At 37.7% G+C, this 13,082-nt stretch overlaps 1 protein-coding gene across 2 annotated transcripts in view; it reads left to right on the forward strand.

The window, feature by feature from the left end:
- MSH3 (mutS homolog 3) overlaps nucleotides 1-13,082 on the forward strand; it is a 128,171-nt gene that overhangs the window by 90,085 nt on the left and 25,004 nt on the right. For both annotated transcript variants that reach the window (XR_004967549.1, XM_036309189.1), the window contains exons 18-19: nucleotides 2,701-2,808; nucleotides 8,584-8,695. Coding sequence is in view for 1 of the 2 variants with exons in the window: in XM_036309189.1 (XP_036165082.1) it covers nucleotides 2,701-2,808; nucleotides 8,584-8,695 (220 nt within the window). In the remaining variant the exon portion in view is untranslated. The remainder of the gene's footprint in view (nucleotides 1-2,700; nucleotides 2,809-8,583; nucleotides 8,696-13,082) is intronic.

Below are 13,082 nucleotides of genomic sequence, written 5' to 3' on the forward strand. Positions count from 1 at the left end.
TTCTTAAAGGATACCTTTCAGCATTTCATATAATCCTGGTTTGGTGGTGATGAACTCCTTTAGCTTTTCCTTATCTGTGAAGCTCTTTATCTGACCTTCAATTCTGAATGATAGCTTTGCTGGATAAAGTAATCTTGGTTGTAGGTTCTTGGCATTCATCACTTTGAATATTTCTTGCCACTCCCTTCTGGCCTGCAAAGTTTCTGTTGAGGAATCAGCTGACAGTCGTATGGGTACTCCCTTGTAGGTAACTGACTGTCTTTCTCTTGCTGTTTTTAAGATTCTCTCTTTATCTTTTGCTCTTGGCATTTTAATTATGATGTGTCTTGGTGTGGTCCTCTTTGGATTCCTTTTGTTTGGGGTTCTCCGCGCTTCTTGGACCTGTAAGTCCATTTCTTTCACCAGGTGGGGGAAGTTTTCTGTCATTATTTCTTCAAATAGGTTTTCAATATCTTGCTCTCTCTCATCTTCTGGCACCCCTATAATTCTGATGTTGGTACGCTTGAAGCTGTCCCAGAGGCTCCTTACACTATCCTCGCATTTTTGGATTCTTTTTTCATTTTGCTTTTCCGGTTGGGTGTTTTTTGCTTCCTCGCATTTCAAATCATTGACTTGATTCTTGCGCTCCTCTGGTCTGCTGTCGGCAGTCTGTATAATGTTATTTCAGTCCGTGTATGCTTAATTTCTAGTTGGTTCCCCAATATAAGATCGAGGGTCTCATTAGTTTTCTTGTAGATCTCATTAAGTTTATCGGCGGCTTCTAAACAGTTCTTGAGAGACCTTAAAAGTGTGGTTCTGAACTCTATATCTTCCATTGACAATTTTGCCCTGTTTCTTTGTCTCCGCATTTTGTTATGCTTCCTTGGTGCACCCCCTAGTGGTCTTTGTTCGCAGTCTTATAGTTAAATCTTGATTGTTGTAGCTAATACCAGGGAGGGTTTGACCTCCAGGCCAAGTGGCTATGAGAATCAGCTGTGTCTGCAGTGAGAGAACTTCTGTCCTCTAGGAAGGTGCTAATCTAGCCTTTGCCTGAGGCTATCCGGGAAATGCCTCAGTGCAGGGCTTGGGCGGGGCGGGTCGAACAGGATCAACAGGGTGGGCCGGAGAGAGCAGTTATGGTGGCTCTCAGTCCTGTCCCCAGGGGCTCTGCCTCTCTGAGTCCCAGCACCCGCTGCAAAGCTCAGAGAGAAAGCTGCACTCGCTCTGACCGAAGCCAGACAGTCCCGCTTCTCCCGTTTGAGTCTGGGTCCCTAAAGACTCGCCCGGATCTGGAGCTCAGAGTCTGCGACTCCCTCCCGATTGAAAACGCCAACCGCGCCCTCCGCCGCCAGCCCGCTCCATGCACTCCGCACCTCAGAATTTGACTTCAGCACTGCGCCTCCTCTGAGTGTCCGTATGCGTTTCTCTTTCCTCCTAGTTGTAGGACTTCCACTCAGCCAGCGTTCCTGTGGTTCTGGGTGATGTCCCTTCCGTTTTTTGGTTTCACTTTTGAAGTAGTTGTTCAAAGCAGCAAACTCCGGCGTTAACCTATGCCGCCATCTTGGTTCTCTCTAGAGCAATCTATTTTAAGAGCAGTTTTATACTGAATGCTTATGTCTTTTGCAGAGTAATTCTTTAAAAGGATGTAAGGGATACCTGTGCTCTGAGATAACAGGACAAATTGGGGGGGGGGAAGAGAGAGAGAGAGAGAGAGAGAGAGAGAGAGAGAGAGATAGATATCGGGACAGAGAGAGAGAAGGAACCTGTGTACATTCCCATATTTTTTCTGAATAAGCCTTTCAATAAAGAGTCCTTTAAGCTTCTAGACCACCAGTTATTTATTTATTTATTTATTTATTTATTTATTTATTTATTTTAAATATATTTTATTGATTTTTTTTACAGAGAGGAAGGGAGAGGGATAGAGTTAGAAACATCGATGAGAGAGAAACATCGATCAGCTCCCTCCTGCATACTCCCTGCTGGGGATGTGCCCGCAACCAAGGTACATGCCCCTGACCGGAATCGAACCTGGGACTGCTGAGTCCGCAGGCTGACACTCTATCCCCTGAGCCAAACCGGTTAGGGCCCAGCTGTTTAATTAGCCAAAGATTTGAGGCAATGACTGTTATTTTTAAAAAACAAATCTGAAAGTAAATTTCTCTATGCATGCTTAATAAGATAATAGCAGATCACTGAGAAAAGTCCTTTTCTTCTTCAAGATTATGACAAGGTTATGGGCTGGATGTTAGGGATATAATGATAGTTAAGATGGACATGAACTCCACCATGGAGAAGCTTCCAATTCAGTGTGAAAGACATTGAAACTGTTATTTCTAGTTTGGATGATGCTATGAAAAGAAGCACAAAAGGAAGCTGACCCATCTGGGTCGTTCATGATGATATTTAAATGAAAATGATTGCTACATCTGTGTTAATTATTTCTAAGCTGTAATGTCGTGGTGAGATGAAATGTGCAATAATGGTGTTAATAGTAGACATTTTTGTATAGAAGCTGTTTTTAAAATATACAGTTCTATCCAAATGAAACAAAAAGAAGCATCAGTAATCAAATTATTATATTAAATAGGAAAAGTAGTTCCATGTAATTTTCATCTCTCTTAGCTGCTAGTTATGACTGTTTATTTTGTTTTAGCTTATCTTAAGTAATAAGGTGCTAAGAAATCATTTTTGCTCACCTTGTTGTTGTTGCTTCTGTAGGAATTTCGGTGAACATTATCAATCCTTGTGTACAGCAGTACATCACCTAGCAGCTATTGACTGCATTTTCTCCCTGGCCAAGGTTGCTAAGCAAGGAGACTACTGCAGGTAATATACTCCCTGCCCTCCCATCCCCCCAATTTTAGTGCTTTAGATCAGAAGGCATTGTTCTATCAATTTTAGTGTTTTCATACTAAAATTACTCAAATATGTTGGACTCTTGGTAAAGCTGAAAATTATACACATAGAGCTTGATTTAAAATTAAATTCCTCTCTTGCTCACTCTATCACTGAACACAATGAAAGCAGATGCTCACGATAACTCTAGAGGTGAGTATTATATATTTCAATTTTTAAGTTTATGTGGGTGACATTTTTACACAAGCGCAATTCTTTCATTTGTTAGCTTTGCCTTGAACACTTGGTATAGTACTAGTATGTTTAACCTTATAATTATAAAAGTCTCATTTAAATATCTAAATCAGATATGGGTGACACTCAAGATATGAGTCATTCTGAGGTAAGTTGCTCCCTACTGCTCTCAAATTGCTCTTCCTTAAGTCCCAAACCTTAAGCTTGAGCCAATCTTTTCCCTCAGTTCTCTGTCCTCCAGGCCCATTGGGATTGGGGTTGGGGGCTGGTAGGAGGTGGGTCCTGCCTTTCAGACCCTGTTCCCATGGGCAGTCCTGTTCCCATGGGCAGTGATTTAGGTTTCCAGGAGTCCCCGTGGCCCTGTCTCCATGGTGGCTCTGTGTCTGGGCCCACCCCTATGGGGGTTCTCTGTGGGGGCTCCACTTCCTCTGGCGCTCTGTGCTTAGGCCTACTCCTGTGGGACCTCTAGGCCGGAATTTCGTGCTGGTGGCTCTCTGGGTCTCTGGTGGGGTGTTCCCTACATGGGCTCTCTGGGCCTCTTATAAGAGCACTGGCCCATTCATGAGGGCTCTGCCCTTAGGACCTAATCACCTCCTAATACCATCACATTAGACGTTAGGTTTCAATATGTGAATATGGGAGGGGGACACAAATATTCAGTGGCTTTGTAGCTCAAAGCCTCAGTTTTTTCATCTAAGAAACAGCGACTGTTTAACTTGCTGGCTTATTGTGAGGACTAAAAAGAAAACAGAGGAAATATTGTCTATCAGTGCTTGTGGCACACTGAACATTAGTAGGTATGTTTTGCTGTCCATACTTCCTTCATATCTTGGTTTCCTCTCTAGTTTGTATCAAATATATTTTTTTAACATTTAAATGTCCTCTACATCTAGCATAGTATCCATAGTGGATGTCAAAAATATATTTTTATAAAATGTAAAGCATTTATTTATTTGTGGGAGGAAAGTTGAAGGAGTTGGCTATGCCATTTATAGATTCGGAATGTACTCAGTTTGCTGTTTTGTTTCATTGTGTTTTGCTGACTGTTTATATGTGGAGTGTACCTACAGTGTCAGGCACAATAGTTTTGTTTAAAATAGGATCTTTGCATTTGCATTTTTGCCTAATTTCTTGTCACACCAGAGGAGCCAAACAAAAAAGATTTGCATAATCAGTTAACTATAGGCATTTTAGAACTGAAACTTTGCAGTGCAGTATATGGGGAAAAGTTATAGTCTATTAATCACGTATAAGAATGAGATACATAAATTTACTTTAGCTGAATCTAGTTCTGAAAGAGTAAGAGTCTGCCGTCATTGCTTGCTTTCTTAGGTATTGCAGTGTTAGTAGGAGTCCTTTCTTGTTGCAAAGGTTTGTGAGGCAGATTTTTCCTAATGGAACTCTGTTTCTGAATTAAGCAGAGGCCTGGCTACAGCCTGTGCACTTAGTTTGTGTTCAGATAAAGCTCTTCCCATGGAAAATACTTGTGCCTGTTTTATGCCTTCTTATGCTTCTTCAAGTGGCTTTTTGCTGTTTGCTGCTGCTGCTGCTGTAGGTAGGGGGAAAAGAAGGACATGTATGTGGTTCGCTACAGGACACCAAATTGAAAATTTTATATCTATATGTGTGTGTGTGTGTATATTTACATGTACACCTAAACATACATATTATTTATTACACATAAATGTGATTTTCAGTGTGATATAGTAATCAGAATCTAGCTTTGTTGTCCGTAGGCCTGGTTCTAGTCTACCCTCTGTCACTAATTAGGCATGTACTCTTATTTAAGTTTTATATGTCCATATAAAGGTGTGAGAAGTAAAGTTAGGAATTAGTAAATGGGATAAATCTTAAAGTTGTAGAAATTCTTTATAGAGATATAGTTTTAGCAGAAACTCTAACTGAGGAGTAAAAATAGATCTTATTACATCACTGTACAACTATGTGATTAATTCCTAGACTCATCAGAAAATTAACAGACATTTTTAGAGTATCTACTATTTGGTCCCAGATTTTTCTGTTTGATGCTTCCCCTTCTTCTTTTGACATCTTCCAGTAGATATATCAAGAGACCCCTTGATTAGCTAAGGGAAATTTGAATCTCTATTTGAGGCAAGTCCTTCAGAGTGTAGGTTTTGGATCAAACAGGCATGGGGTTTTGAATACTAGCTTGGTTATTTAACATCTGACCTTAAGCAAGTTACTTAACCTCTCTGATGATCAGCTTCTGCATTGACAAAATAATGCCTGTGCCTTAGAGATGTTGTGTAGATTAAATGAGATAAAGATGTATGAAACTTCTAAGCAGGACCAGGCAAATGATAAGCACTTAGTAAATAATAACTATTATTATCAAAAGATGTTTAATTATTCAAAAATTAGAAAGAATTAAGTATAGTAAAAAAAATTTTATGTTTAATAAAAATATCTGAACTTAAGGGTTGTATATTCCATTCCCATAATAATTTATTATTTTAAAAAATTAATTTTAGTTCTCTGTCAGTTCTCAATCTTTTGTCTTTTCTAACACAATAAGCATAGTTATCTCAAAGTCTGTGTCTGATAATTTAGATATCTGGAATCCTTGTGAGTCTGTTACTGTTGTCTTTTGCTTCTACTCATTTTCATTGAATAATTTCATTGAATGCCTGATTGTTTTGATTACTCTTTGGTATTGTATTTGCAAAATCACTTATAGAAATATGTTGATGATGTATTTCTTTGGAAAGAGTCACCTTTGCTTGTATTAGGCATCTCAAGACACTTACTAGTGTAACAATCTGGCATCACCTAATCCACATCTGAGTTTGAGACGATTCAAACATTTCATAGACTGCACCTCCTACTTCAGATGCACTCCTGTGCCTGCTGTGTAGCCCCTGGGTGTCCCAGTCCAGAGCAGAGGTGTCCACAGTGCTCAGCCTCAGCTTCTCCCTCAGAAGTCAGCAGGTACCCTCCCTGAGCCTCTGTCCTACCCCACATCTGGGCCTGGTAATTCCTTGCTGTCTTGTTAGTTACCAGGTGCCTTCAAGTAACTGTTTTCTATACTTTACCCAACTTTTTATTTGTCCTCAAAAGGATTGTTCCAAAGCACCTATCAATAAGGCAATTTCAGGAAATATTTCACATGCTAAGAAGTATTTCAAAATTGTATATCATATATTTAGAAAAATCCACCTGAAAAAAATTTAAATGAAAAATCATGCCATGCCTTTTAAGTAGTGCAATCAGTTTTTTCTTTTAGCAGCCATATAATTGAGTGTAAATAGGCCTGGAATAGGAAACTCTTACCTAAAATGTATTTTAAGCTAGAACTTAAGTATCTGAAGTTTATACTTTGTAGATTTCCATTTTTAAAAAATATTTTAGTGCATTTGCGCTATTGCAGTTAGTTCAAATGGATTATTTGATTTCATTAATTGCAGCTTTTCTTTTTCATTGACAGTTTATCTACTTCAGGCACAAGTTCTCATTCTAGGTCTTTCTATTCAGTTTGTATTCTGTTTTACTAATGTAGATCACATTCTGTTTCTCTGGGGCGGTTAAAAGAGACAGATGCAATTTTAAAAATATAAAATAAAGTAAAAAGAATTTTATTCAAGTTTAATATTGCATTCTTTCCAGATTTCCTCAGTTCTTCCTCCATGCCATAGATTTCATTAGTATAATTTTCATACCTTTTTTGCTGAAACTGTCCTTTCCCAGTGTATCCGCTCAGCTCTGTGAATTATCATTTGCTTCTTACTCTGTCAGGAAGTGTTTTGTCATTATGTAATTTTGATAGCAACAGAATAAGTCAGTGTAGATTTAGAGCAGAGCAAATCACTCAAAATTTTATTCTAAGTGAGAACCTTCGAGGGAAATCATGTCAGTGTCATGAATATGACATATTGATTTCACTTGGCAGAGCACCTAAAATTTTATTTTAAAACTGATATCATCTACAGATGGTTTCATTTTTTTCTTTCACAGTAAATTCACAACCCATCTAGATAAAAGTTCTATTTTTAGACTTCTCTCTAAAATTCAGAAACTGTCCTTTTCCTATAATTACAAATATCTCTTCCCAATGGAAGAAGAATTTAAGTATTTAAGAAAGTAGTATTTCTTGTTGTTATGATTAAGTTCAGAAATGTATTTATATGTGAAAGTTCTGTGTCAGAGAACTTAAGGAGATCATTGACAGGGTATTATGATGAAAATGACCAACAAATGGCTAAGAAATTGATGAAAAGATGTTCAGCCTTGGTAGTCAATGAGGGCAAATGAAAACAATGAGATAGCACAGTTCACTACCACATTATTACAAATTAGAAATTGATAACACCAACTTTAGGTGAAGCTATAAACAAACAAGTCAACTTTCATATCCTGTTGGTGGGAAGGAAATTGATGTAGCTATTCTTATCTACACACACACACACACACACACACACACACACACACACACACAAAAGCATACCCTCTGACTTAGAAATTCCTCTTCAGGAATTTCCTTTAGCTTAGAGAAACATGTGGACATAGGCACATGGACACAGGTTAGGGTGTTCATTGCAGTGTTGCTTAAAACGGAAAAATCTGAACAGTCTAAATATTCAGTAACAGAGAACAGCTCACTCATCTATGCAGCAGCTTCCAAAGAATGCTGAGACCTGATAAATAGATAAAGCTATAGATTAAAAAAAAATTTAAAGCTTATTAAACAAGACCAGCAAAGCAAAAAAAAGTGTTTTTGTATCAAAAAATGTACCAAAGGACACCAAAGACATAGAAAGATGTTTTAATTAAATAGAATATGAAAAATTTAAGACATTCTCTCCCCAAGTCCCAACATTAATGTAATAACTAAATCTAGAAATGATTTTATTTATTATGCTTATTATTGAAAATGATTTAAGTAGCAGTAATTTGAAATTTAATTTTTAATTAATGAAAATATCTAAGAGGATAACAGAAATACAAAATATAAAAGAATCTTGTAAAGATAGTTTAGTGGAGCCATTGCAAGACTGCTAAAGTTTGTACTTTAGGGAACTATTATTATAACAATTGTCTTCCCAATTCTTTCTTTCTTTCTTTCTTTATTTATTTATTTTTATTTTTTAAAAATATATTTTATTGATTTTTTACAGAGAGGAAGAGAGAGAGATAGAGAGCTAGAAACATCGATGAGAGAGAAACATCGATCAGCTGCCTCCTGCACATCTCCTACTGGGGATGTGCCAGCAACCCTGGTACATGCCCTTGACCGGAATCAAACCTGGGACCTTTCAGTCTGCAGGCCGACGCTCTATCCACTGAGCCAAACCGGTTTTGGCCCAATTCTTATATGATAGTTAAAAATTTAATTTTTATACTCAAAGACTTATTCTGGACGTATGTTCCTAAAGTCCTTGTTTAAGGTTTTGTTGTCTGAAAGGCTGACCACAGAAATTTTCCACGTTATCTTACAGAGAATTTTTAAAGGCTATTTCCTATGCCTAGTAAATTAAAACAGGCTTCTTTTTACAGACCAACTCTGCTAGAAGAAAGGAAAATCATCATAAAAAATGGCCGGCACCCTGTGATTGACGTGTTGCTGGGAGAACAGGATCAATATGTTCCCAACAGTACAAATTTGTCAGTAAGTTCTACATTATGCCCCAAATAAGTAAAAGGTTGATAACATGGAACTTTTAAACACCAAATAAAAATTTACCCAAGTTTTAATTTTGGCTTTAAATGGACTAATTTTTGGCGATAGCTAAAATATGAAATTGGTGCTCTTTTTATATTTATAAATGCACACAAGTGCTGATGGGAGTGGGATCACACCATGGTTTTGCAAATTCTGTTAGTGTGTTGTGTTATATGCCTTGTCTGGGGTTCCACTGTATTCACATATTCTGTGAGAAAATCACAGATGCTTTGGCTGATTTCAGTGATGAGAATTTTTGTCATCTGGGCTAGCGTTGTCTTACAGAACATTAATGATCCTAAATATCTATTCCTTTAACATGTACTTACTGAGTACCTTTTTAGCCCTGGTAGTAAAGCAAGTATTAGGATAGAGAGTGGTAACCAAGGCAGAGATACTCTTGTTCTCAGAGAGCTTGTGTTCTAGTAGGGAAGACAGGCCGTTACAATTTAGTTTGGGATGATTCACATCCAGAACAGGATGGAGCAGGATGGTAAGAGTTTCACCATACTCAGACTGGCACACAATTTAGAACTTACAAATTGTTTATTTTGGGAATTTTCCATTTAATATTTTTGGACCTTGGTTGATCTGGGGTAATTGAAACCCTGGAAAGTGAAACGATGGATCAGGGGGGACTACTGTACTAACTAGAGAATGATTGAAGCTGGGGGAAAAAGTGAACTAGTGGTGGAGAGAGAGAGAGTGAGAGGGAGAGGGAGGGAGGGAAGAAGAGAGAGAGAGAGAGAGGGAGAGAGAGAGAGAGAGAGAGAGAGAGAGAGAGAGAAAGAGAGAGAAAGCCATATGCTAATTAAAGTCATAAGGGTAGTTTTGTTCAGTAATATTGGAATAGAGTAAAGAGTCCAGCAGGAACTGAACTCATTTTCTGTATTTGCAGAGTGACTGGGCATTTTAAAGGTACAATGAGAGAACAAGGAGGGGGGATGGTGTGAGGGTGGGAGGGTGATGAGCAGGTTTAGGGACATGGAAAAGCCGGAAAGGGGGTTGGTTAATGTGAAACTGTCTGGGTTTACTAACTGAGAACTGGTGCTACAGGGCCTGGGGAGGAAATGTTTATATTTCAAAGAGATGATTCTCTGGTTCTTGAGAACTCGCTCTTGGTGGAAGATTTATATCTCAAAGGGGCAGAGAAAGGATTTATAATTGCAAGCTTTCTGAAGTAAGAGAAGACTCTGGGGTGCTTCTGCCTATCACCAGGTTTTGGCTGGAACGAACAGTAAATCTACTGGTTGTGCCGTTTTCTCAGGCAGGCACTTTAAGGGGAGATGGAATCATCCTAAGGATGTGACCTTGAGCTGTTGGTTTTGGTCTCTTATGTGAGGAGGGTAATGGAAATGATTTTTACAGAGCTGGTGCAGTTTTTATAAGACAGATCTGAGGCCTGACTAGAGTTTGGTCAAGGAGAGAGTCTTTGTCAACTTAGAGTAAAATTAATCTGGCGATGAGATCAAAGACTTAATATGTAGACTTAGTTAGGTGAGAGAGGTCTTATCAGAGAATGAGATGGGAGGCTTTCAGATTTCAGAGGTCATGTTCTTCTGGGTGATGGCAAGGTCCTAGGTATGGCCATGGAGGTGAGATCAGGGGAAGAGTTTGGGAAAGGTCATCCATGTGAATGTTGACATCATCCAAGATAACCATAGATCAGGGGATGGAGACTGGTGACCTGGCAGTTTGTAGATGTCTGCACTAAGGACAAGTACAGATGGTAAAGCCCTAAAGAAGCAGATATGGGAGAACCTCTGAACCCTGAGATACTTGAGGTAGGATGTGGCAAACAGCTCAGCCTCCACATGAGAGAACTGCAGGGGAGTAACAGCCAGGTTTCAGTTTAAGCTAGTGTTATGAAGGAAATGTTGACATCAGGTTAGAAACGCAGAAGTATTTGGGAATTTTTCAGAGGACGGCGGAAGAATTTAAATGTAGAGGAGCAGCTGGAAATTAGAGGGAGGAAGCCGAGAACATAAGGGGGGCTTGGGAATATAACAGCCATCTTGGGCTGTGAGCAAGGATGACAAAGATGTGCGCCCGGTGAATTTGGCTAGCCACAGGGTGGTAAGTGGAAGGAAATGCTTTGAATTACTTTTAATTTAATGTTACATTTTTATATCATATAAAGACTTTTGGTAGTATATTACCCAATCCCCCATGTCTATAAACTTGTTCATTCTCATTAGGGAATTTGTAAATTACTTAATTTATCAAACCAAGTTAATAAGTACTAATGCTTTTATTATCTTTTAAAGGAAGTTTATGTGCACATAAGAATTTTCAGTTCCCATAATACCAGTAGGGTATAGCTTTTCTTAAGAAAATATATGGTTATAGCATTTAGTACCTTAGTTTATATTTTACTTATAAATCACTTAAACATCATTTCCTGTCTCTGTTCCCATCCCCTAACACACCAGCCAGTGTGATCACAAGCTTTTATCTTTGATGTTGATTTTATTCTCTTTTTACCTTTTTCATTTTTTCCTTTTTCTTTTAAATAATGTATTTATACTATTTAATAAAGCCAGATTTGAGAAACTAAAATAGCTTTGCGCCTAATTACAAGAATGTTTTAAAGAAACATTTAACTCTTATATTTAAATTTTTACAAAATAAATGCACTGATGTATTCCAGCAAGAATCTCAGAATATTCCAGAATATTCGATTCTTTTACATACGCTTTTTCTAACTTGAGTAGGAGTTGATATAGAACTGTTGCTATGGTGAAGTGCATTCTATTTTTCAGGGTATAAAGGGATAGTGTTAAAAAGAACTTACTATGTTGAGTTAAAACTCAATTTAAAATATTTTTAAGATGTTTATTATAAGATATACCCTGAAAATAATTTTCTGAAAGTCAAATGGCATTGTTGCTTTTGATAATCATGTAATTTTAAGCATGGTTTCTTTTCCATGTAATTATAAGTACACTTTTCTGGATTTTGTATTACATTAACCTGTTATAGTGCTTCTAAACAAGCCAACTTTCTGCTCTCTTTTCCTCTCCTGGTTTTAAGAATACTTTTTCTCCCACATTTCACAATCTTGCATTTTCTATGAGTTTTTGTTAGCATTATTTTATGAATATTTTGTCCTTATGGATTTTGACACTTTATTTTGTGTCAGTATTGTTCTTGATTGTCAGGCTTACAAAGAAGAAAGAGATATATGTCCCTAATCTAGTAGGAGATATACCCAATTAAATTATCACTAATAGAATACTTTAAAAGACTATGAGAGAACTAAAAGATTGCCCAGTAGAAAAATTGACAACAGATTCCAGTGGAGGATATCTAATTGGCAATAAACAAATTAACATTATTTTTGGCCTGCTATATTAGGTTTCCTGGTTAGGAATATAGCAAAGAGCCAAACAGAAAGGAACTGTGACTTTAAGGACTTGTGGGACATTAGGTGGACATCCTAAGGTAGAGGTGGGTATAACAACCAGGAGAGGGATCTGAGCTAGAGTTATGGGGCTCAGGGTGCTCCTAGTGTATGCACAGGGAGTTTCCATTCTAGATCTGTTGCTGAGGCAGATTGTACAGAAGGTAAAGAGGCTGTTGGAAAGCCCTCTCAGTCATAACACTGATGGAATAGTTTCACTGAAAGTAGGTTTAAATGTATAATACATGTATCTTCTGACATGCAGCTTTTCATTCTCTTAAAGGCATCATTTGATGAATAATAGTTCTTAATTTTATTTATTTATTTTTTAAAAGACAATTTTATTATTTTATTTTATTTTTTTTAAATATATTTTACTGATTTTTTTACAGAGAGGAAGGGAGAGAGATAGAGAGCTAGAAACATCGATGAGAGAGAAACATCGATCAGCTGCCTCCTGCACATCTCCCACTGGGGATATGCCCGCAACCCAGGTACATGCCCCTGACCGGAATCGAACCTGGGACCTTTCAGTCCGCAGGCCGACGCTCTATCCACTGAGCCAAACCGGTTTTGGCAATAGTTCTTAATTTTAATGCACTCTAATTTTTCAATCTTTTCCTTTATAGTTAATTGTAATTTATGATCTGTTTAAGAAATCTTTGTCTACCCCAATGTCATATGTTATTGTCTGGTTACCTCATTTTTTCCACTTGTCTTTCAAACCTATAATCCACCTGGAATTGACTTTTGTTTAGGATGTAAATTATGAGATCAAGATTCTTTATTTTTCTGTATGGATATCCTTTTGACCTAGCGCCAATTATTGGAAATACCATCCTTTCTCCACTGTGCTGCAGGGTCACCTTTGTCATAAATTTACAAACTGGATACATGTCAATCTGTTTCTGGACTCTGTTCTATTCCTCT

The sequence above is a fragment of the Myotis myotis genome, unplaced genomic scaffold (assembly GCF_014108235.1).
Source record: "Myotis myotis isolate mMyoMyo1 unplaced genomic scaffold, mMyoMyo1.p scaffold_m19_p_5, whole genome shotgun sequence".
Taxonomy (NCBI): domain Eukaryota; kingdom Metazoa; phylum Chordata; class Mammalia; order Chiroptera; family Vespertilionidae; genus Myotis; species Myotis myotis.